We start from the raw sequence: 25,826 nt of genomic DNA on the forward strand, positions 1-25,826 counted from the left end.
GTGACAGCAAGAAATTTCTCAATTTTCACTTCTCCAATTTCTGTGAAAACTAAGTATGCACATTTCCATTGTATCCAGTTACACTCCAGGTATGTGATTATCCACAATTATGAGAAAACCAGAAGGCTGATTTTGCACTTTTTTTTTGCAGGCAGAACCCTTGGCTAACAATGGCTTGCTCTTAAGACACCCTGAGGCAGGCAGCTGAAGTAATAGACAACAACCATTAAGAAAGACTCTCCGACATAGCTGGTGTTGGAGTAGTAACTAACACAGACAAGCCTGCCACTTTAGGATACTAAAGAGGATTGCCTAAGCCTAAGCCTTGCACTTACCCACTGGGCAGTAAGAAATGATAGATACACACGTATTTAATGAAAATGTCAATGAGCAAATAAGTTTCTAATTCAAAATACCAGTATTTGTTATGTAAAAACACCTATTGAAAAATTATTTACATGTCATTGTATGGATTAAGAAAGGCCTGATTTATGTCAGAATGTCAACAGTCTCATCGTTTCTGCTTGCTCTGTCCCTGATAGATTCTGCAGCTTTCACAATATGCATTCCAACGTGCTTAACGGAAGAAAATGACCACATGAATTTTACAAATACTTACGTAAGAATTATTAAAGGCCTCACAAAACCTGAGGCTGAGGTTGCCAATTATAAGTCTTAACGGTCTTGATGAGGCTCACCAGGAGCCTCCACCACACCACCCATGGCCCAGGAGCCCCTTTAAGCTCAGGCTCAGCCCTTTCAGCTTTGTTGCTGGGGTACTTGTCTTCAGGCTTGCCTTTGGCCCTGTCTCTAAGAAGGACTTCGGCCCCCTGTCGTTGCTTGCATTTGGCCCTGTCTCCTTTTGCTCCTGTCCAGGCTCTCAGGTTGGACCTTGGACCTGCTGCTTGCTGCGTTTGGGACTGCTGATGGACACTGAGCTGTGCCCAGCTCTGCCTGTTGCGGTCAGCCCCTATGGGATGGCATCCAGCTGGTGAGGGCACCGACTGTGCTGCGGTCACTCTTAGCTCAGAGGGATGCCTCTCGTTCCCTGGTGTGCCCAGGCACCCTTTTCTGATGTCATTCCATCTTAATCCTGTGGGGCCTACAATAATATGTAACACTGCAAAGAAGTCCATGGAAAATGAATTGCTTGGTCTGCAGTTAGGGCAGGAAGGCCAATCTGGTGACAGAAACATCCCAAAGAAAGTGGGAGTAATTTAAATACAGCACTAAAGAGCTACAGAGATCAAAGATCTAAAAGATCTACAGAGTTAAAGTGAGTGGGTAACCATGGCTCTTTGGGTCTGTTTCTGCTTCTAACCTCTAAGAAATGATCCTTCTTATGGGACACCTTATAGTTCAGAAGGAGTTTCTTCACCTTGATGGTGCAATAGTACTGTATTATGTGCTAGGAGCTGAAATGCTTTTCTGTGGGAGGCTGCTCCGCCTGCTCTGCTGGAGGAGGCTTTGTATCTATGAGATTTCTGCAAATTCCTCAGCTTGAGCGGTCATTGCTCCTCAGATCACAGCTGTCAATGATAGCAACTGTTAGCTATCAGCATTTGAAAGAATGTATGGGTGAAGAAGTGATAAGAAATCTCTCCTTGCATACAAAAGAGTGGGTTTTGTGACCCTTTGGTATTCTTGGAGCCACATGAGAGAAAGCCTGGAAAGTGCACAAATAATTACCAACTAGCCCAGCCTCCAACTAAATTAGAGCCAATGAAAAAAGCCACTCCAGGGAGAAGTTGAAAATTAACTGTTTGGTTAGCTCCCTCTCTCCAACCAGAAAAGGGTGCTCTCATTTTTTTTTTTTATAAATAGGCCTGGAGATCCCTTGAAGCTGTATGTCCACAGCATTTTTTTCCTCTGTGTTGATAGGTTGCTAGACTCCAGAACACTCCTCTGGCTGTTTGATTAGCCAAAGTTTTCAAGTGCCAAGGTGATAATAATGAATAACGTGAAGACAAATACTCTGGTGCATTTATACAAGCAGCTGAAAACTCTCTGGAATCCGCCAGCACGACTCTGCAGCCTGGCTACCTGCACTCATAAAGACAGGAATGATGCGTGTAAGTATTTCATTTTATTACCTGTATAAGAGAGATGCAGAGGTACAAAGATAAATGTAATTGTTGCTCTTCTGTCAGGTAACTAAAAAGGGAAATTTGGGAATGTGACTGAGAGATTAAAGAAAAAAAAATGAAAAGAAGGAAAGAAACTAGAGATAGAAATACCTTACTTTTTTAAATAGACTTTAAAACAATTTTGTCATGCAAGGTTTTGACTGGCTCCAGTGAAATCTGTAATTATACAGACTTTGGGTAACTTTGATAGACACTACAATGTTCAGTTTTGAAAATAAGGCCCTACAGAAGTACAAACCACAAAGCCCTTGAAATTTGGTGTCTAGGAGACCTACAGTGAATGACTTACTGAGGTGCTATATGTGCATAAACTAAAATGTCAAAGGCTTAGTTGTTTAAAAAGCTGATTAACTTATCTTCAGATATGACTTGTGGTGAGGCCAGCCAGGGATTACATCTCTACTCAGTCGTGTGGAGATAATGGCAGCTGGAGCAATAGTACAGGTTAACATTTTACATCTAAGAAATCCCTTTGTATCCACTATTTTTCCTCTGCAAAAATATTTAGCTTACTTTTTTCAAAGAATAGCCATATTCCTCCTTGAAAACTGCAGTGTGATTCTCCTCTATTTCAATTATCAAACAATAAAACTTGTATTTACTTAATGAGAAAACAGCTGATTTTATCTTATGCGGCAGCTATAATGCAAAGCAGACTAGCACAAGGCTTTGTTTCTCCTGATAGTTACAAGAAATTTTCAATAACTGTCAGCGTTTAACAGCTCTACACTTGTAAGGACATTTTGGAAGGTGACACCACAATACTTTCTGCCACAAAGTGACCAGCATTTCAGAAATACTGATAGATTAGCTGCCTAGTACACTGTGCACTGCGTATACATTCCCAGACATGGAAGCTGTATGTAAGATATAGCATGCAAGTTTCTCTATCACTCACAAGAAATAATTTAGAGCAGTTTTTATGACTATAGAATTTATACAATATTTGTCTGAGTTCTCAGTCTAAATTTTCCCTTTTTTACTAATCAGAACAGAAAATGCATGTTTTATTCTGAAAATATAATACAAAATGGGTATTCAATCAAGTAACATAATATAGCATTTTCACCTTCATTAAAAAAGTACCTTTAAAATCTGTAGATGCCCAATTCTAGAAGCAAGATTAGCATTAGATTTTGTTGCTAGTGAAGTGTCCACAAGAAAGTACCATTAACATGTTCTTAATGCAAAACTTAAATCGCTTATGCAACCATGACAGTATTTTTTCCTTTTCTGACCTGTTTAGAGTACTTTCTTAGTAATACAATAACAAAGGCTTCTTAAAGTTTCTCCGTTATCAGTTTTTTCCACTTACAAGCATGTTTAGAAACTTGTTTTTCATTAATAATGAAAAATGAAGATATTCATCTAGTCAAAGAAAAGTCCCACAGTAATATTTATAAAAACAATGTTTCAGCCTTACAAAACAGGTGCTTTTTTACAAAGTTCAGATTAAGTGTATTAACTAGGTGTACGCAGTAGCAGCTTTTCTAGTGAGTTCAGATTAGATGTTCTAATTAGAAGCCTATACAACTGTATGTAAGACTGCAAGTCCAATGGCTTCCAATTGCAGAAGCCATACAGAAAATATAAATCCAGACCCTTCATTAAAACAGTAATGAAACCTAAAAATCAGCAGTACAGAATCCCTATGCAGAGTTCCTCACTTTCCTACTTGTTTGGTATTAATATGCCACAAAACCTTAAGGCCTACAGAATTTAAAACTTCAAAACTTAATTACTGTTAGTGTGACATTTCTCTTTAATTGGTAAAAGTATTATTCTAGGAAAATTATTTGAAATCCTTCGGTGAAGTAAGAAGGCAAAGTGGAGAAGGGCTGAGATCTCTGTCTTGCCATGTGATGGAGAAACTCATTATCTTGGGGGTTATCCATGGTCCATCAGTCCCCAATAAGGGGCTAAATGATGCCGTGTTTTTTTCCTGTGAATACTGGTCTCTTGGGAACTGCACTGAGAAATCAAAACTCAATTTGTGCAACCAAACGTTCCAGGAAGAGCTCATACAAGGCCGTTCGATCACAAGACCACTACTGATTAAATTAACTACAAATGCTAACTGTTTTTACTCACATTCCTCTTCAGTTTAAGACAGATGCTATTGATTACTTAAATCTTTCTCTATTCCATGACATTCATGCAGGAAATGCCAAAACAAACCGATTCAGAAAAACACCATCTTTAGAATGGTTGGTTTCAGCTGCCAGTGAATAGACGCTAGCTCTGAATAAGCCAGCCTGTGGGTTCCTCCATCTGGTGGCTAGACCCCGTGCATAACATGCGCTGAAAGCAAAAAGCACATTCAATTACATTCAGCTCTGCACAGATGACAGCATAAACAGCCCGTTCAGCAGCGAAGACTTGGAAAAAATGGTCCACGTTCTGAAGCCTGGTAAAGTTAGGCTGCTGAGCTCTTAGTTGAAGTCTTCGATATGAAGTTCATCATTTTCACTACCATGTTCTGAATTTCATCTTTTACTTTCCCCCCCTACCCTTCCCACTCACAGGAAAAAGCTGGGTGGTGATAGCTCAGACTTCTGCTATGACAACAAATAATACATAAAACAATGCAAAGACTGATACTTCCCCGTGCCTCTTCTGGATTCCCATTGTGACCCCACGAGTAAAACACTATTTTTCTGCAATTCACTGGGAAAGAACTGTAGAAACAATTCTGAGATCGGAGAATATATGTAACAGTTTCTAATGATGTGGAATACTGCATGGATGCCTGTAGTAAGCTCTGTGATATCTGCTAACGATAGATGGAAGTAGTAGTTTCAGACACCTTTTAACAAAATAGACAAGGAGTTGCTGGAAATGTTCTCCGTACGGATTTTAAGGCTATGGAGTACACCCTCATCCTAATATTTATTGCCAGAGCAGAACTGAAAGGCTTTTTTCTTTCCTATCCTTTGAGAAGAAGGTACAAGAAAAGCAGAATCCTTCCATTCATTTTTAAATGCCCATGTACAGCAGCGACACACGATCCAGGTGTGCCATCTCCAGGACTGCACGTCCAATTGCAGTAACCAGACGCGAATTGTCCATGAGGTACCTTCTAAGCCTGCCTGCATAATTTTAGCAAATGTTTTTATACGGAAAAGATAAAGCCCCTATTTGCTTTACCTTGCCAACTGAAATTACCTTCTTCTTATCTGGACTTAGCCTCAGCCACTGCCTTCTCATCCAGGCTCCTATCTCAGCCAAACATTCTGGAAGCAGAGAAAAGCTCAGCATTTCACAATCTGCTGCTGCTTTCCTGTTGAGCTTAGAGTACTCTGTCAGTTGCATCCGCTTGATAAAAAGCATTGGACTGTTTATCAATAAACTGGCCTACATCACAGTCCAACTCTGACATCAATTCAGCAGAACTTTCAACACCTTGTCATGATGAACCACAGCCAACCACGGCTGTTATCATCCAAAATCTTGATTCATACTAAAAAGCCTCAAAGAAATCAACCTATCTTGGATTTCCTCTGTAATATTCAATCCAAGTGGCTGAAGCAGAGCCATGGTCCTTTAAAGTTTATATGGTTCTTTACTGAGTTTCAGTAATGTTTGTTTTTATTTTTCTAATTCAGAATGTGTTGCTATGGAAAGCACGGCTGCTCGATTTAGGACAAAAACACATTTCCTTCAAGTGGGTGCGGTTTCCCAACTGCCCCCACAGTCCTGACCTCCCTGTTCTACTTCAGAGCAGGGTGAAGCTTGTTTGAAAGCCCCTATATGAACAAAGTGCTTCATTCAACAGCTCTTTTTTTTTTTTTCCTCTTCCCCTTTTTTCCTTTTTAAAGATGAAAACCTTAAAGAATAAAACCCACTAACGCTGAGTCACTTTATCCCTCATTCTTGACAGCTACCTGAATAAGTTTTGGTACTCTTTCTTCTAATTTTATATCCCATATGCGACAACTCTCTCCTCCCCACAATACTTGAGGGAATTTCAAATAACTGTACTCTATTTTGGCTTTGCCAATCTAGATTTAGTAAACCATCAAAAAATGCTTTGTTTCTTTAAATCAAGTTCACAGTAGTGTAAATTGGCAGTAATTCCTTTCATTTAACTGAACTTATCCTGGATTTTTACCACAGAGCTGTCACCTTCAAGATGCCTTCTTGGAAATCATGTTATAAATTATAACAATCCAGTAATATACACAACCTCTATTTTAATCTGGATATTTACTCCCACTCTGAAACTTCTGATACTTGCATCAATGCTAAGTGAACTTTCTAATGATTATTCAAAAACAAAAAAAAAAAATCTGTTGAAGTATCTATAGCAGCAAATAATTACAGAAAACATTTCAAAGTACAGAGCCATCCAAACAGTGCCATTGTATCTGCCTCAACTGGGAAAGGTAGGAAAAAAGAACAATGCAAATATAAGAAGCCTTCAAATACTGTAAAATTAAATGGAACATCACGGTGTCTGGCTTGAAAGGTTAAAAAAAATCTGTTTGTAATAGACCTCTCTTCATGGGTGACTCGCATCTTGGTCATTTTTGTTATATTACAGTATGCAGTATTTACTGTAACTGTTCTGACACTACCATAGATATGCATGTAACAAAAGTAAATAACAGACAAGACCCTTCCTCAATGAGCTGATGATACATGAGGCACGCTTGAAGTACAAACTGCACGCTATCTTAATTCTCACATTGCATTTACATTTGCCCATTTAAAACAGACCTATTAGATAAGATTTTTATTTTGCTTTCCACAGTGCTTCTATATCACTTTAACTCATCCCATAGGCTAATTGACAAATTTCTGGTTGTTGGGTTCCTCTTATGCAGACAGCATGCTCAGTTCAGGAACAAGAGAGGGCATAGATGAAGCCTCCCAGGTGGTCCAGAAACAACAATTTTGGAACACATAAGAACAAAAGAAACATATTGCAATTCTGGCTGCTGTTGTTCTCTAGCTTGCTGCATGACAGCCATGCCTGTCTGGCATAAAACACCTCCCATAACTGGGACGCTGCCAAGGAAAAGTTCTGTTTCTGAAATAGTCTAGAAGAGATTATTTTGGCCATTCTCCCTGAGTGTTGGGAACACAGTTTAGGGCTTATGTTTCTTTTTGCACCTAGTTATTGCTTTTGTCTGTAGTTTCCAAAACAAATAACACCTCACTGCCACGGAGCTTGTATTTTGAAGGGTTTTCTTCAACCCCCTAGAGATTTTTTTTTTTATTAAATGTTCAGGCTTTACTGAAATTTATACTCAGAAGTAGCATGCACATGTAAACTGGATGCAGCATTTGTGGATGATTCAGAAGGGAAACAAACGTGTTGTGGGGCAAAGTTATTTCTTCTTAGTTTTGCAGCTGAACAGCCAATTGTTTCGTGCACGCCTATGCTATGAGAGTTTTCCTTTGGCTGTGTTGTTCAACCCACAAGAACTGACTCACTCTGCTCAGCTTAGTAGCTCTATACTATTTTTTTATATTTTCAAAACCTTGCAGGATCAAATCCTCAAAAAGCTTGACAAAGTTTGGTAATCTTAAAGACACTGTGTAAAGGAGACTAGTGCAGTTTTAGGCTTATTTTTAATTGCTTTTCCCATACATAAAAGTGATAGTTACACAGAAATCAGGTTATGGTTTCTGCAACAATAAGCATCTATACTGATATAGAGTATAAATAAATTAGTTAATATGTTAGACATGACTTTTAAGTGGCCCAAGAATGCTAACTGCGATTCAAGGACACGTCACAGAAGAATGGAACGTGAAGAAATGACAAGCTTTTTCTGTTAACAGATAAGAATAAAGGTGTATCTCTTGTTTATACCCAGTATTAAAATTTCTGAAGCTTTTACAGTGTTCCCTGCTGCAGTGAAGTGTGAAGCTCATGTGGGCTGTCCTCACAACCAGAAGCTACCTGCTGTTCATAAGCAGCTTCAGCAACGAACGCATCTGACCTGTGCTGAATACAAGGGCATAAGCATAAAACTACTGAGCTGTTATTAAGCCTGAATGAATAATGACCTTTAGGAGCAGCAACTGTTTTCAATTTTATCAAGTACCTATCTCTTCTTTTTAAGTTGTAGGAAGAAGCTGTGTGTGGATGGTAATAAGCTGCGCCATCCTGAAAAGCACTGACAGACAAATGAAGAATTCACTGTGTTTGCAGCTGAATACTAAAAAAAAAAAAAAAATACTGCACTTAACAGAAAGCGTACCTAGATGTGGGTGGAAGTAAAATGAGCTTCAAACCCAGATTCAAAAGATCTGAATACTTGTATATGATCACATTGTCTTTATTCATCTCCCGATGACAGGTTGTGTGATCATGTAGCCATTCAAAGCCAATCGCTTGCCAGATTTTGACCTCTTTTTACTCAGTTCAGGGGTGTTTTATAAATACTGTAGTGTGGATGCAATGGACACTTCTTACACGGCATTGCAATCTCCAAAAGGTAAATAAGATTTGCAAAATGTTTTTAATAGACTAACAAGTAAATATGATTCAAAGCAAGTGGTAAGATGTCGAGTTGAGCATTCTGCTCCTGCCTGCCCAGTGGACCCAGCCAAAATTGTAACACTTACGTCATCTCTGTGCTATCACCAACGCTATCAGCTTTCTGTGGACTTCTCTTGTTTGCTTTGTGTGCCCACTGGTAGCTGTAATACAGAAAAGGTGCATGAATTAACCAAGATTTTAACTAACGTTTTATCTAAGGCCTGCCTCAGGCAGTTTCAGACAAATGCTATATGAATTGGCCCTTCTTACAATCCTTCTAACAGGCGTATTTCTCAGCTTTTGGGGCAGATACTGGTAAGTGAAGTGGCCATAATGTTAACTTTTCAATGCATGATGTGGGATGGCACCGCAGGGCTCCATCTGTGGGAGAGGGATCAGGCTGGAGGCCTTCCTGCCTTCAGCTGGAAGAAACCGAAGCCTGCAACTGGCGCAAAACTAACTAAATAAGGCTATTTGCTAATATCCTAAGGCGTGTTGGCAAGCCCTCGCAGTTTTTACCTCAGAGGAAATACATGTTTTGGACGAGTCACACACATGGGTTAGCTTGACCATATGGCTAACACGCACCCACAGGGAACCACAGTGTCTTCTCTAGCACTACCCCAAGACACAACTAATCTAAAAACCCATATTAAAAAAGTCCCGGCCCTGCAGATGCCGCTTTCCCCGCTTGGCTTCGCCTCAGGGGCAGCGGGTGGCGCTGAGGGCGCCATGGCGGCGGGCGGGGCGCGGGGCCGTGCCGGAAGGGGCCGCTCCGTGCCGGGCAGGGCGGTGGCGGCGATCGGCGGGGTGCCGGGCGGTTCTTTACGGTTCTGTACGGTTTTGTGTGGTGCCGAGCGATGCTGCCGCTGCTACGCCGAGCCCTGGGGGCCGCCGCTTCGTGGCGGGGGACGCGACGGTGCAGCTTGGGTGCCTGCTGCTCCTACCGCCTGCGGAACGCCCGTGAGTGAGTGCCGCCGCCCTCCCTCATGGGGGGCACGGGCGCCCTTTACTCCCTCGCCTGAGGAGAGCAGGGCTCAACCCCGAACCCCTTCGCTGTCCCTGCCCGGTTCCTTGCCCCTCTCCGTGCCGCCCCTGCCCTCCCGCAGCCCGGCTGAGGGCTCCCCGGGCGGGCGGGCAGCGCCCGTTCCCCCCTCCCGGCTGTCCCCGGGCCCCTCAGGGTTTCTCCTCGCAAAAAGTTTAGCCTCGCTTTGTCTTCGTTTCCTGCGCTGAAGCATCAGGAAATGGCAGTGATGGTGACAGGAGGCGGCTGTGGTGCTCTGGGAGGATATTTTGGTCCCCGCCGCTGCCTTACCTGCGTGCGGTGACCTTGTGCAGGCCGATAAAGTTTGCCACTTGTTGAAGGAGCCAGTGAGTGGTTTGATAAAGTGAGTGGTTTGATAAAAAGTTCAGTTTAAGGTAATTTTTTCACCTTGTAAAGGGCCATAAAGCGGCTGTGTTGAAGTGGCCAGCAGCACAGTGCTTTGGAGCCATGGTATTTTGGGGTCGGAGGATGGATAAGGCACAAAAACCTCTGTGGGTCATTGGTGTCTGGGGGTTGCAGGTGAACAAGTGCTCCCCAAATCCACACAGCTCTCGGTTGTGTTTTTAAGCTGAATAAAATCCCAAGCAAACCACGTAAATGCATCTACCCTGCTTGTGAAAGCTTGAAAAGCCCAAGCTGACCCCAAAACTGGTAGTTTAGCATTTTCATGGTGTCAAGATCAGCTTTAGATCCCAACTGCGTAAGAAGCTCTTACTCAATATTGCTGTGGGTGCTTCAGGAGCACTGCACCCTCGGCACTGCTGTAACCCCTGAGCACGGGTACGTAGGCGAGGGACTGGCACCTTCATGGGAGTATTTCTGCGTTGTAGGAGTCATCCTGGCTGGTGCCCTATGACATAGGTTAATGGCAGCGGTGTGTAAAGAAAGCTGAAGCGGTGTGGTGAGGCTCTGGCAAAGTTATAAAGCAGAAGCTACCTTAAAGCCCATTTGCAATAAGAGGAGAATAATTTTCTGACAAATAAAGGGGACAACTTCTTCGAAGAGCATTTTGCAAATGGAAAAGGTGTCACCCCAGATACTAAGATCTAAGTCGAACTAAGGCACTTCCCTGTGTAGCTCTGAGTCACACAACTGGCATGTTTTTCTTTCCTTATTTTTTTTTTTTCTTTTTTAACTTTCATGTGCATCAGCTGACTTGAATTAATCCCTTGGAGCCAATATGCCAAACCACCTTTTCTTGCCAAAAATTCTGAAGTGTTTAGTTGTAAATTCTGGAATCGTGCGTTAGAGGCTGACTTGACTCTCTTCATTATCTTCCAGTGCATCCACTTTGGCAGAGTCCACTTTCAATTCCTGGGGGCAGTCGACAGTCTCCTATCAACATCCAGTGGAGAGATAGCGTTTATGACCCCTTTCTGAAGCCTCTGAAAATCAGCTATGACCCAACAACGTGTCTTCACATCTGGAACAACGGGTATTCATTCCTGGTTGAGTTTGATGATTCTACTGATAGATCAAGTAAGCAAAACTCAGATCTATTTAATGTGTTGTTAATGCTTCAAGTGGAGAAATCTTTGCATGCTGTAAAGCCTTGGGTTCAATAAAAACATCACAAACGTTGAAAATGGTAGAAAGCTTTAGCTAAACACGGGTTTACAGTGATGGGAACTGTAATATAGAAGTTCTGTGTCTAACTTTTACTGTGTGTTTATTACCATGGCTGTTGTGCACAGATCCTGTTGTAGGGTGAAATTTATTCTTACTACACAAGCCCTAATGCCCAGCCTTTTGATAAGGTCTTGTAATAACACAGCTTTGCTTACATGAGTCAATCTTCAGTCATATATGTGTGTATCTACTTAATTTTAAATGAGGTTCCATCATTCAGCTTTATTAAAGTAATCTGCCACTTATCTCTTTTGGAACGTTAACAGATATACTTAATGCATGTGAAATAACTAGTAGCAAAATGACTTTCACTTGGAAAGCATACATCCTTATCTCAGTAAGCTTTTGTAGGTTTAAATAATACTGAGCTGTGACCACAGGGAGCAGGTGCAAGTGTTCCTGTTGCTATAGTCTAAGCATAAGTCTGTGCATGTAAAATCCAATTATGCATTCCAGCAATTTGTTTTGAATAAGCACTCTGACCTGAGCAGCTAATTTCTTTTTAATGCTCAGTAGAATTAAGTGATTTAAAATCAAGATATTGTTACCAAATTCCAGTTTGCTGGCAGATTGTTCCTTTTGAAACTTGTTTACTGAAGTATGTTACTATTATACATAAAGAGGATATTTTGTAACGGTAGGTGAAGTGGTAGTGGTTGGTCAGGGATATTGAGAAACACCATGATTCATGTCAATTATTCAGCTCGTCTTGGAGGGAGGAATTGTGGGACCCTGGGCAAAACTGAACCTGTTTGACTAGAGGTATTTATGTTTAAGATGATGACTGCTTACCATGAGAGATACTAAAACTTCTTACGGGATTTTGCAGTGTTCTGGGGAAGGATGCTTTCAGTGTGCTAATGGACAAATGCTGTGTCCCTAATGTCAGTATTTTTGGTTGATATTTGGGCAGAGGCTGATAAAACAATGCAGCAAAAGCAGTAGTGGTAGAATGCATGGACCTTTCAGGGACTTGTGAAAAGTGTTCTTGTTTTTATCTTTTCTATTGATTTTGATTTATAGCTGTGCACCCAGGAAGTATTCTCACCCTTGTTCACTTGAGGGCTATGATAAGTAATGAAGAAGCCATCTGTTTTTACAATGTAAACTTCAAGTGCATTAGTCAGAGGAGAGATTAAGATGGAGATGCACTAACAAGCTCATCAGTGATTTTTGCTTACTCATTTTAGCTCTGTTTTGCTTTTAATTTAAGTCTTTCACTTTATACAGCCATACCCTGCTATCTGTTGATGCATTCCTGAAAAGTGTAATGGTTTGCAGTTCCGTGGATAACAAAGTCATTTTTCTCTGCAAGAATTGAAGTACTAGAGGGGAGTTGCCAGCAGGAGATTAAGAAACGTGCAATATTTAAATACACAGGAACAGTATTTGTGACAAACAATGCAAGCATAAGAGTATTGAGACTGTCAATTAGAGGGGGGCCTTTTAGAGGCTGAGTATTCAGAGTGCATCACAGCTCTGAAAGATCTTTTCTGGTTTATTCTCCGCTACTAAACACTTGAGGTAAATCTTTATGTGAGCATTCTTGCTGCCTCTTTCTGGATGGCTGCCTTTTCATCATCATCATCATCTTCCTCAAATGAATTAAAGCCAATGAAGGGTGATGATGGCTGATGATGGTATTGAGCAAATCAGTGATAGAGTTCCAAAGTGATAGAAGCAACAGGTTATGGGGTGTTGCTGTATAAATGGCCTGGTTTCCAACTGCCTGCCTCTCTCTCTGCCACCTTTCTCTTTACTATTGCTATTTCTCATTTTTCTTTCTGCCAGCTTCTGTCTAACAATAATAGAAATCTAGAGAAGGAAGTTTATGAATGAACGAACAAGAAAAAAGCAACAAAATTGAAACAGAAGATGAAAGTGTGCGTCCAGGATAGACAAAAAATGCCCAACTCCTCAGATGAGGCAAAACAAGGCTTTGGCAAAAGATGAAGGTAGTGCTACAAGGGGGTGTTTGCTTTTGAGCAGAACAGGATGAAAAAGAGGGTGTGGAGAAGGTATGTACAGAATGTGGTCCTGTCTGTATGCATGGCTTCCTCTGCAAAGAAACAAGCAGCTGATGTGATTTTTTCCTCTTACTATTATTTTTTTGTTTGTTTTTTTAAATCTTCTATTTTGCCTTAAACTTATCAAAACTGTGGTAAATTGAAAGGAAATGGAAGGTGAAAATGCTGATAAAGGGATTGTAAGTTCCTGTTTCTTTCTTGTCACTTTCTACTGCCTGCTATAAGAACTTGATTTTCTATATACGTGTGCCTGTGCCCACCTTGTGAGCAAACATTCAGGTGAATGTGATTATTCACATGAACATATGCACAGATGCAAACACACAAGTGACTAATCAGGAATTGATAGTGTTAGAGCACAGAAGCCTTAATTCTGACTTGGGGCTGTGAGCGTCATCTCCATCCCATCACTGAAAGTTACCTTATTCCACTGTGATTTTTTTTTAATGATGGTCAGTTTTGTATTTCTGTTAAGAGCTCAGGAGCAGTGGATGAGGTTTAATAAAATGTCGATACGCATGACTTGTTTGCATAACATGCGTAACTATCTAGTTAGAATTTCAAAACTTCTGGCATTCAAAAAAAAAAAAAAGGGGGGGGAAGCCTTTTAATGCCTCTCATTTTTTTCTCCTTAGCATTAAACTGATTAACTTCTTTCCCGAAGTAGTGTTGGGATTATGTACTTTATACAGTAGTTTGCTATTAAATTGAAGCATGTTGTACAGTTAAGTAAAAATCAGCAAACTGTTCTTTACAGCTATGTATTTGTTATTAGTCCTTTGGAAGTAGTTACAGTCTCTAATTTACCAGATGCTCTGATGCAATAATTAGCAGGAAGACTTTGCTGGGTATTCCTGGTTCAAATAGGAGGAAATGAGTGGGGGGGAAAAAGGACACAAAAAAAACAGGCATAGTGCTTTTTTTTCATTGATGTGTTTAAAAAATCATGAGGCTTTCACTAAGATAACTGTTTCAATTTTTTTTTCTTTGAGCAAATTTATTTGAAGGGGGACTTTAATGTGCTACTTGTCTGGACAATTCTAAATCATATTTATTAGTGTATGTCTTGTTTTGTTTCTTAGTAATCGTCGGAGGTCCCTTGGAAAACCAATACAGGCTAAAGCAGTTCCACTTCCACTGGGGAGCTATAAACGAGTGGGGTTCGGAGCACACAGTTGACAGTAAATTTTACCCAGCAGAGGTATGATGAAAAATCTTAACGCGGATACCAGAGTCTACATCTCAGGCTGTCTGTAACTATTGTGCTTTTTCAAAAGGTCTGTGTCTGTAAGGAATTGCAGCTTACTCTTAAGGATAAAGCCTGGTAGGTGCTACAGCTCATCTACCTTTGTGTTACTAAGCTCATATTGACTTAATTTTCTGGAGGAGAACTCGGGCTTAAAGTAAACATGAGCCCCGTGACTGAAAGTTTCAATGTTTTCTTCTCCCTGAATGCCCACAGTGGTAGCTGTGGGACAAGCCAATAGCAGGCAGCAAAGCATAATTGCTATTCAAGCTCTGTCAGGATGGAATGGCACAAATTACTTGCCTTTCCTCCTTTTAAAGGGGAAAAGGATCACAAAGCAGACTTCTTCACAGTCAGGACAGGTATTTGTTCTTGCTTAATGAGCTCCCAGGTCCCAGCTGATGTGGTGCAGATCTGGTGGACAGCAAATGCTGAGGTAAAATGCACAAACTCACATCTTGTGTTGTTTGTTTGTTTGTTATTTAAGTGCTTTACGTCTGAACTGCAATAAGCTAAGAGTTCATGTGAAGTGTAGGATCTCTTCTTGACAGTATGGTGAATGCACTGCATGTCACCTGATGTCTAGTGGACGTCCAAAACTTCCAATCCTTGCTGCATTAAAACCACTTTGCTTATTATTACTGAACATGGTTTTATGCTTTCTAAACATTTATTATTACTTAAGGTGGTTTATTATTAATAAAGGTTTATTATTACTACAGGAAGGCATCCCTGCCTGTGGCAGGGTGGTTGGAATTAGATGACCTTTAAGGTCCCTTCCAACCCGTACCATTCTATGATAACTTGCAGCACCCTTCAGCACAGCTGGGATTTTTAATAAAATCTCAGAAACCTTCTTTCAGTTATTAGATAATACAGCAGGAGAGCTGGGTATGTCAGGAGCCTGGAGCACTATGGAGTTTGACAGTTTAAATTCTGAACTGGCAAGACGGAACAGATCATGTCATAAGAGTAGGAAGGAAGAAGAGAATCAATGAAGGAAAGAGTTTCCAGCAGATATATCTAAGGAAGGTTTCCTGTTGTAAATCTGATACATGCCAGAGCTCTGAGAGCATGAGGAGTATCACAAGTACCTGTAAGAAAAAAAAAATATTAAAAAATATATATAGTCATCAAAAAAGAAGGGCAGTACCATTATTTTCTAATAACACCTTGGTCTTCATTTTTGTGCTCCCTGATTTCTGTAGTAGCTGACTGCAGTGTTGCAAATTGCCCAGGACCGAATGTAGCAAAAATCAAAAATCAAATTTCTTGATACCATTGCCGTGCAGTCTGCATGTGCTGATTTCTCATTCATTTGTATTTCAGCTGCATTTGGTACACTGGAATGCTGTTGTATACCCAACTTTTGAAGAAGCTGTGATGGAAGGCAATGGCTTAGCTGTTATTGGAGTGTTTTTAAAGGTAATTTCACTTTGTATAATAAGCTGCAATGATACCTTCTTAGTTTTAATTTGTTAAAGCACAGTTAGTAAAATATACCTCTAGATGGCTTTTTTGATTGTCTCAAAGTTCTGATTAAGGCAGATGTGTAGAATGTAATGCATATTCATCTTTTGTAGCTAGGAGCACATCATGAAGGGCTGCAGACCTTGGTTGATGCCTTGCCAGCAGTTAAACACAAAGTAAGTGTTTTCAAGGATTCCACCATTTATCATTCAACATAGCTAATGGTTATTCAACATAAATGATAGTTTAGGCATAACAAAATGCTAGTAAATGCTTTAAGTGTCAGAAAGGGGGCTGATTGGTGTATAGGGTAAGTTATTGAATATACTGGAGAAAAATGCTATTTTTAAAGGATGAGATTGTATACTTTCCAAACATATTGGTTTAAGAAATGGTGCTCTTGAGATTGTATCCCCTTAGAAGAGCATGTACGTGTTTAATATTCTCCTCGTTGAAGCTTTCTTTCTTCTTCTGTGAAAACAGACACCATTTTTTCTATTTTCTTTTTTTATTTTTATTTTATTTTAGAAGGAACTTTCTGTGTTGTGTAAAGTGGTAGTTTGTTTCTTATGTAGTTAAGACTTCCTGATTTTTGTCTGGTCTTTGAGGAGATAATATATTGTCTGCTAGTAAAATTTTAAAAACTGTGAAATTTTCTGCTAAGGCAACGTGATTTTATCTTCATAGCTCAGTTCTGACTTCTGCCAGGAGAGGGAGTGCTGTGTCTCTCCGATCTCGTACACAAGCAGTTCGTGTTCCTCCAGGTGTTGATTCCATTTTGAAAGTACACAGAAAAAAGACGTGTCAAAAATATTTCTGGCTTGCAAGCACACTCAGTTGAAGTTGCTGTACCATTATTTATTGCAGTGAGGCTTGTTTTTACTGCCATAAATATTTGTTTTAATTCAGATATAGTGGAAACCCAGCTGAACGACAAACAAGTTGGTTCAGTGCAAAAAGAGACTTAAAAAATCAGTAAATATACATCCATTATGGAAAATATAGTATTTTATAGCATCTGGATTTGAAGTAAACTCAGGATAAGGTCTTTAAAAATAATAATAATAATATCAAATGTTAGTTTCATTGAGCTGCATGTGGGCTTCTCTGAAAGGATTCTTGTTTCCAAAGGATGTTGGTCACCCAACAATTCATCAACACTTGTTTTAAAATGTTTGAATGCCCCTTTTGCCTTGCCAGCCTCATCACTTGACTTAAGCACCAAGCCTTAGGAAATATCATCCTGGTCTGGCAGAGGAGGAAGGACAGTTGATAACTGCTCTGTCTTCACGCCTTTCTTTCTCACATGATGAATGAAAATTCCCACCCAGAATCTCTTATCCAACTTTCTATTTTAAAAAAATTCTTTACTGCAGTATTTCTTATTCTCAGTGCGAAACTGATAAAGCCTATCTCAGGATAAACAGGATCTTCCTTCCCTGCATTGCCATTATATCCAGGAAATACCCCGGGAGTAAAATGTTTGTGTAGGAAATCATGGGTTCTGAAGCTCCTATATCCTGACTGTATCTCACTTGTGGGAGCACACAGTCTTAGAGACATGAATAATGGATGTGGTTTAAATAGAATTTTAGTCCTTTTCCCTCTCCCTTCTGCCTAAAATAATTTAGTGGAAAAACAAAACCAGTATTGTTTGTGATCTTTTAAGCATATATTCTCTGAATTTATTCCCTCATTCATTCTTTTTATGTTCATGTTTGCATCTGACTCTCACACAGATGCAGTCTGTTGCTTCTTTACACACCTTTTTTCTTCTGTGCTGAATTCCTAGTGTCTTGCGTGGAGAACAGAAATATTTAAATGTTTACTCACTAGCTGCCTCTGCCTCAAACCCAGCTTAATAACTTGTTACAAGTTTTAGGTTTTAAATTACTGTTTTATGTAGATTATTACTAATATTCACAACACATAATTTTGCACATATGACATGTACAGTATTTAATCTCATTGTCATGATCTTTAAATCTTCTGTCCTTTTTCTTTTCTCAAATTGCAAATTTTAAAAGTAAGTTCTTTCTGGGATTTAGGACACTGTAATTGAGTTTGATGTCTTTGACCCCTCCTGTTTGATACCTTCGTGCCCTGATTATTGGACCTATGCGGGCTCTTTGACTACTCCTCCACTTACTGAATCAGTCACGTGGATAATTAAGAAGAAGCCAATAGAGGTCGACGAGAATCAGGTAAATCTCTTTCTAACATTTAATGCCATGCCTGTTTAGCTGTCTGCTGCTGCAGATGCACAGAAGTAGCTGCTTCCCAATACTAGTAACTTTGTTTATATACAGAGATCAGCAGCTGCTTCACCCCAGTATTTGTGTGTGTGGGGGTATCCTGACCTTAAAAACAGATACTGAAAGACTTAAGACCTCAGCAGTAAGCAGTTTAAGATGCTTTTCCAGGTTCCCAAACAGTTGTAGTCTGATCTCTGACGAACAATGCCTTGTACTGGAAACCATGCCTTAAACTTATAACGTTATTTACTAGAAAAATGTGTGATTTTGCTCTCTTTACCACAGTGCAGTCCTTTTTGTGGTAGGTAGGGAAGAGAAAGGGCAAATTTTGTGAAGTTCTGACCTCCGCTCTTTTGTGCGTATTCCTGATAGTGTGGCATTCGCACAGAAGTCTTGCAGAGCCTTCAAGGGCTAATTCTCTGTTCTTCCCGTGGGCAGGCTCTGAAGCTACCAAAGGGTGGCAGCTCTGAGTCATTCACATGCCATTCTGACAGCCAAAGATAGAACTCCCATTAGGTTTTTTCCTTTGCCTTTTTGTAGGCATGTTTACTTGGTAGTTGGCTGTAATGTCCTTGATTTATTTATTTTTAAATACATTTATTAAACTTCCTTTTAAAACAGATGAAGGTTTCAGCAAATGCTACTTCACAGAAGTTAGTTCAAATGGAGGAGCTGATGATCAGTAGTCTGTTCTGACACCAGCCCTAAATTGTTATCATATGCCCTCTTGTTTTTAATTTTAGTACTTTGTTGTACAATGTGATGTTATTCCTTGGCATGAAATAGATGTAGAGATGAATAAAAAATGGTCAGAAGGAGGACAACTGTATTTGTTATTGGTAGTTTTCAGGATTTTTTTGTCTGTTCAAAGAAGTGGAATAAATAGAAAGGCCTTACAGCATGGAACAAATCTTGGCGATGGTTGCAAATAAGTAAAAAAGAGCTATGATCCTATCTACTTTTTTTTTTTTTTTATGGTTTGAGGCACTGAAAGAAAGTTTCCTCTGCACTGTCCCTGTGTTTTCTATTTTTATTCTTTTTTTTTTTTTTTTTTTTTTTTGAGACTTTGGTTAATAATGAAATGCAAGTGGAATCACAGGAGGCAAAATACTTTTTTTTAATAGAACTTCTGCATGCAGCTACACCATCTGGGAAGTAAAATCTTAATCCTGAAGAATAAGCATGTATGTGATCTTAATGCTTTAGTATATATAAAGGAACAGGATGGCAAGAACTGAGGATTGTAAGACAGCAAGGAGAACTGAATGCATAACTTTTTTTTCCAATTCAAACTTTTACTCATTTTCTTGCCTCTTCTTCACTCGTTCTTTTATGGCATAGAAAGATGTATAGTTGACTTAATGTTGTATTGCCTTTGTGCGCATTAAAAATCTGATCTGCTGCACACTTTAATCCCCAGTTCTCAACCACTATTGAGAACAACAGCTACGCAGGTTGTTGCTTGTTGAGATTGTCTCTTTTCTGGGTGTCAACATACGCAACAGAACTCCAGGAAGGGTGCAAATTAAGAAGTTGGGAGAGATTTAATTAAAGATAGCATAAGTTCCAATGTTCAAATGGGAATTGGTTCTAAGACCTAACACATTTGAAATCAAGTTTGCCTAAAGATGGCAGGTGATCCACAGCTCCTCTTCTGCATTGATAAGGATGATGACATAATCTTTACCAGCAGATGACAAAGAAGCCCCAGAAGGCCATGCTAAAGTTTCTCAGAATGGGAATGTAATAGTACCTCTGATAATTTCCAAGCAGGAATGACTGTGTGTTGTCATGTACTCCAAAAATTCTCCAGTTAGCAAAGTCACAAAATTGGCCATTTCTCATTCTCAGCTGGAGGCGTTTCGGATGCTGCTCTTTACTTCAGATGGTGAAGAAGAAAAGAGGATGGTAGACAACTTTCGCCCTCTTCAGCCATTAATGAATCGAACTGTCCGTTCATCCTTCCAAAGCAGCCATGTCTTGAATATGGAAGCACAGCACTCGGACCATGCCCAGCAGATCAGACCATAGATGGCCCATGAAATGCCAGTCCAGACTGCAGTAACTGGGTTTTACTTTACTTTGTAATTATTTTTTCCTTTTTTGCAGCATGGGTATGCCATGCAGTTTCACACTTAGCTAGTTTCAGTTCTGCTAAGTGCCATTTTTTTCTTTTCTTTAGGTAAACGATAGAAACTCTTAGCAAATTTACTCACTTGAAAGCAGGGATCAATGAGGAACTATTTTGAAAGTTAAAGGGGGAAAAAAAGGCAGGAGATCTTCTTCCTCTTTCTGTCTTCTGAATTGTTCTGTCTTTTCAAAAGCTCTTTCAGTGACTTGCATGAATTAATAGTCCCAACTAAAAACACTTTAGCAAGCAGATAGTGTGAAGAAGAGAGAAGTCTATTAATCCTGATAAAGCTCCTTTGTGGAACTGAGTTTTGGGAAGAGAACTATCATCTCTAATCACATACACAGAGATGTTTTTGTCTTTTTCCTTTTTTTTTTTTTTTTTTCAAAACAACAAAAAAGACTTGGTGCTCAGAATGACAAGAGGAGAAGGAAAAAACTGGCTTACAGAATCTAGCCTGTTCCTGTTACATTGACTGTAAGACCTGTGTTTGATATGGATGATACAGACTGTCTGCTCTATCTGTACCCCAAGCCAGATGCCTTTTTCGAAAACCTTGTAACAAATGGAGAAGCTTTTGATTTTTGCAGCTTTTACTTTTCCGTGGTGATAATGTGCCAGGAGAAGAGATCAGGAGAAAAGAATTTGCCGGTATCTCAAGACTGGCAAGAGCAGTGAATTAGGTGAAAATGTCCTATGGAACCCAGGAAATTGATCACATCAGGGGAAAACAAAATTGGATGCGTACCAGCTGATCCCCTGCTCCCTCTCAGTGGGATTTGGGGGAAAATGTTAGTTTTGAAACCTAATTCAGTGCTAGGAGAGCATGGACAAAATGTGGCATTCAAATACCTGAAAGATTTTCTTCAGCAACTTGTAGAGCACTAGTGCACTCTTTCCACAGTTCTGTCTTAAGCTTCTCTTAAGAGATACCTGCCTTCATGACAACTGGGGACCAAGTTATATTATAGCACCTTATGATAACAAAGTTAAGTGATGGTTGAAACTTACTTGTGGACCACACAAATTGTTGTGTAAGTTGCCAGTTGTGGAGCCTTATGCTAAAGTTCTGGTCCAATTGCCACAAACGTTGTCTACCTCTGAAGTATACTGCTAGCCATAATTTTCTTTAGTGCACCTTTCTCAGTGGCTTCTTACGCTTTACTGTATTTAACAGTGTGCCTGTGCATGAACTTGTGTACAAAATGTACAGTCTCATTTTCTGATGAGGAACACTTCTGTCTGTAAGCCCATGATACAATCTTAATTGGTCCGCTTCTGCCATTAAGCAGCACTGGTTGCTGGTGTCACTCAGTATGAACGATGCCAGGACCCTAGCTTGTCAATGATAAATTCAGAACTTCGAAATCAATGCTTTCCAATTCCAAGTGTTCACTTTAAAAGCACTTTAACACTTTTCAGTGTGACCCTAATGATTTTAAAGCTTTTGAATCTTGTTTAACCCATTAAGTTCCTGCCTTTGCTTCCTTAATAGCTCTACCTCAGGCGTTTGCTGGATTGCAACAGTTGTGCCTTTCTCCTGGGCAATATAAAGTGTGCCCACTTAACTTTAAGGTGACTACAGAGTAAAGACAAGAAAATCTCTCTCCATTCCCTGTGTAATAGTGTGTAAATACATATATCTTCACTGCATAGTATATTTAAAATGGCAGGACGTATCTTTAGTTTCATCACATTTTCCAAACCCTTACAGCTTAGTTGAACTATACCATGTATGTCTTCGGCATCATCAACCAGATCTTTTACTGTGTTTCTGGTGCACAGAACCATATCAATAATGTTTTTTTTCCAGAGAATGACAGGTTCTAAAAACAGTTTTAGAAGAGACATCTGCAGATGTGAAATTAGGAAGAGAATTCTTTTACTTTCTGTCTGAGTGTACTCAGGATCTAGTCATTGGTAAACTGGAGGTTTTCTTTCAGTGCCGTTCAAACGTGTTGTGTTTTTTTTTTTCTGAGCAGGACCCCTGGGAAAAATGGCAGTGATCGAGAACTGGCTGCCTTGCAAATTATCTTGTATGTATTTGAGATTTTTGTTTCCCATTATTAGCAGTTAAGATGACTTTGTATTTTTTTTTCCTAACTTTTACATTTAAAAATGCAGGTGACTCAACAGCACTAAGCTAGATATATGTAGCCTGCATCAACCAAAATCTTTAGAACTGCTGCCTTATAAATATTGAGGCGGATACAGTAAAGGGAACTGAAATAAGCTCTGTGAGATCAGTGAGAAACCTACTATTTGCTTTACTGGTGGAGGAAAACCGTTGGGATTATAAAGGGAACAACCTGGCCTAATTTGGATCATTTGAACTACCAGCTAAAAACATACATGAAAATCTACCGTGCTTAAAGTTGCAAGTTAAGACAGCATCTCTGAATTAGTACATAAACTCCCTTATGAGGAATTCTTTTCTTGTGGTTATTAGTTTAAGTCCTTAAAAACAGTCAGACCCTCCCTATCACAAGGGAATGGCTCTTTTTTAAAAAACTTCATGCAGTTGCTCAAAGTTTTGTAGTTGCCTTGGTAATTTTGACAAAGTTTTTCATCTGATCTGCTGAGCTTGTTTCACCAGCTAACACAGCTTTGCTGGCCAGTATGTCAATGCAAAATGCACATTTTGTTCTTAGGGAACTACCGTGGATAAATGTTTAATTTTCAGATGTTTTGTTATGCTGTAGCATGCTCATATTCAACTAAGTTCTTACTGGTCATGTTTGCTCCATTGAAGGAAATTTCCTTCCTATTTGGGTAAATCTCTTTAGCATGTTAACCACCATGCTGATGTCTGAGATGTTGTTGAATACTCTGTTGTCAATGATCTAAGACAGAAAATTCTCGTAGAAGTTTACTTATTTTGTTAAAGTATTGTCATGGAAGTTTTGTTAGCTAATAGGTATATTATCTAGTCATACAGTTAACTTATACTCCATATATTTATATAAAATCGCATCTAAATATTCTGATATAAAATGAATCAACTTCAGTTTCAGCACTGAGTTTTGAATATGTGTGGAAATGAGGTCAGCATAGAAAAATTTAACTGGACTGTGTTACAAAAATAAGTGTTATGGGGATTTTCTGTTACAGTTACTGGGCTGCTTAATGAGTAGGTCTTGCATTGACATGTTAGTGGTTTAGAATCTCCAGTACAGATGGACAGTATCACTGCTGCAGTGCAGATTCTTGTTGAAATTAGCAGACCAGTAATGAAAAGAGAAGGTTTCCTTCATCTTTTTTGTTTGTTTTTTTAGTTGTTTTTCTTATGTTTGTATCTTTTTCCTAAACTTTTATGTTACAATGACTGTATTGCCCTTGTGAATGCTAACTTCAAGGAGAATAATTCTGCGTGCATGCACGTGTATACAAAATTGTAGATGGGATATAATTCTTTTGCCTTATTCTTCCAGTCATGTATGGGGAAAAACAATTTGGTTGAATCAGTGGATGTTAGCTAATATTTGTAGTGACTTTGCACAACTGAGTTAAACTGTTTGACAGGTGTCTGCGTAGGAATCTTCAGGCTCTCCTGTTAGATGGTACAATAGAGAAGGGTCAAAACAGACGATTGTATTTGTCATTGCAATAGTAATCACTTCTGTTACTTAATACTGTACTGGGAGACATTCCTGTGGCAATAAGTATTATGAATTAAAGACTGTAGAGGAAATCATTTTGAGGAGGGCTTGTTGAAATGCGAGTAGAAGGCTTTTGAGCATAGGTCTGTGTTGGTCAAACCTCCTTTCAGTATTTAAGTACTGCTCCTAATAGAAATCTTGTTCTTAGCAACTTCATAGATGGAATGATTTTAATTGGCATTGGATATTTGATCCACATTCCTACATTCAAGAACTTTTGCACCAGTGCACTTCAGGTACAAACCAACACGTACGTGCAAGCAGTCTTTTGTTGTCTTCTGTTCTGGATGGCTTGCATCGGTATTCTTACTGCAAGTCTGACAGGAGTGTATCTTTTGGCTGTGAAAGCTGTAGAAATTAAGGTTGCTTTGATCTCACAAAAGTTTGCTGGGTTTTAATGTACTGGAATTGTATGCTGCATACTTTTGAAGGAGGGTCCCTTGGTCTGTTCAACTTCATAGTCAATAGTGTTTGTTTTAAAATTTGAATGCCTTAATTTTGAATGTCTTAACTTGTACGTGTTGGCACATCTCTACTTTTTCTTTCCTTTGTGTATCTAGTTTTCATGGCAGTTATTACATTGTATATTTTAATGTATGTAATCTACCTAATCATAATTGACTAAAATAATTGTCTTTGTGGCCAATATATGTAACGGAGAATGCTTTTTATTCTCCTAGGATACAGGCCTTTCTTTTCAGTTTTTACTTGATGGAAAGAAACTTGTAGCTGCTGTGTTTTTAAACTGTTAAATTAGTGTGCAACTATGCAATAAAGAAACAGAGAAACCTGTGTCTCTATTTCATTGTGTAACTAAGCTCTCCAAGCTAGAAAGTAGATTTTCTGTCAAGAAAATAATATAATTCATCCTTCAGAATGAGCCAGTTCATTATGAGCGGAGTCTAATCAGATGTCAGACATGGTGATACTTCAGTCTGTGACAGCCTGCTGAACCGTATTGTAGTTGCAATGAAAGAACAATGACCTCTGTGTTGCAGCTGCACTGAGGAAAGGATATCTAATTGTTTGTTACATTCAGCTAGATGCAACATGCTGTCTAAAACAGGATTGCAACTTTCTAAGCTCTTTACTAAGCTACCTTGTTTGATATTTAGTATTAAACTCGACCTAAAGAAACTGTCAGTGAATTTTCTTTCTCTATTGTGTAATTAATGTTGATAAAACTGAGTGGTCTGATGTGTGGTATAACTCAGAGTTTCACGTTTAGTGTTTTTTGTAGTGCTTCTACCATTAGATTTAAGAATGTTCTTGAATAACCTTTTAAAAAAAAATAAAATGAATTTTACCAGTGATAATTGACTAATCGAGTAAAACAAGTATTAATTCGTCTACCTGACTCACAGCTAGCCAGGCTTAGGGTCTAGGTGTCATACAGATATGTTATGCTAAGCTGAATTTATTCAAATACGTTTCCACTTCTGATAGAAGAGTTAGGAGGCTGTGTTCCTGGTTAAGGAATTCAACCCTAAAAATAGTTGCAGACAATACTTCTATGTAAGGACTCCAAAACTGTGGTAGGCAAGCCATTTCAGTAGGAAGAAAGATTGGCACAGGTTAAGAGTAATGCCAACTCCACTAATACTATTTAAGGGTTCAAAAAGCTAACACCACTTCTTTACCTGGCAAAAAAAAAAAAAAAAAAAAAAAAAAAAAAGCTTAGATGCTCTTGCAGTAGCATAGCAGCTTGAGCAATTGGTTAAAGA

The 25,826-nt window shown here is 39.2% G+C and overlaps 1 protein-coding gene across 3 annotated transcripts; it reads left to right on the plus strand.

Annotated features, from left to right (window-relative positions):
* Nucleotides 1-769: 769 nt before the first annotated feature.
* On the plus strand, nt 770-24,890 carry CA5A (carbonic anhydrase 5A). Of its 3 annotated transcripts, none has more exons than XM_084533406.1 (8): nt 770-991; nt 1,882-2,072; nt 10,967-11,164; nt 14,424-14,542; nt 15,917-16,012; nt 16,171-16,233; nt 18,106-18,261; nt 20,164-24,890. In XM_084533406.1, exons 2-8 carry the CDS (start codon nt 1,952-1,954, stop codon nt 20,341-20,343), a joined length of 933 nt encoding a protein of 310 aa, XP_084389532.1. In that variant the 5' UTR covers nt 770-991; nt 1,882-1,951; the 3' UTR covers nt 20,344-24,890. The 3 variants fall into 3 exon arrangements, with proteins under 3 accessions (XP_084389532.1, XP_084389531.1, XP_084389533.1); XM_084533405.1 differs by lacking the exon at nt 770-991 and adding an exon at nt 1,334-1,766; XM_084533407.1 differs by lacking the exons at nt 770-991; nt 1,882-2,072 and adding an exon at nt 9,443-9,603.
* The last annotated feature ends 936 nt before the right edge of the window (nt 24,891-25,826 follow it).

The sequence above is a fragment of the Aythya ferina genome, assembly GCF_964211825.1.
Source record: "Aythya ferina genome assembly, chromosome: 12".
NCBI lineage: Eukaryota > Metazoa > Chordata > Aves > Anseriformes > Anatidae > Aythya > Aythya ferina.

Bases quoted from the DNA above. Each gene is read 5' to 3' on its own strand.
- CA5A (XM_084533406.1), top strand. From the start codon at position 1,952: ATGAATAACGTGAAGACAAATACTCTGGTGCATTTATACAAGCAGCTG. The intron at 11,165-14,423 runs GTAAGCAAAACT...TTTGTTTCTTAG, and splicing joins TGATTCTACTGATAGATCAA to TAATCGTCGGAGGTCCCTTG. The intron at 16,013-16,170 runs GTAATTTCACTT...CATCTTTTGTAG, and splicing joins TTATTGGAGTGTTTTTAAAG to CTAGGAGCACATCATGAAGG.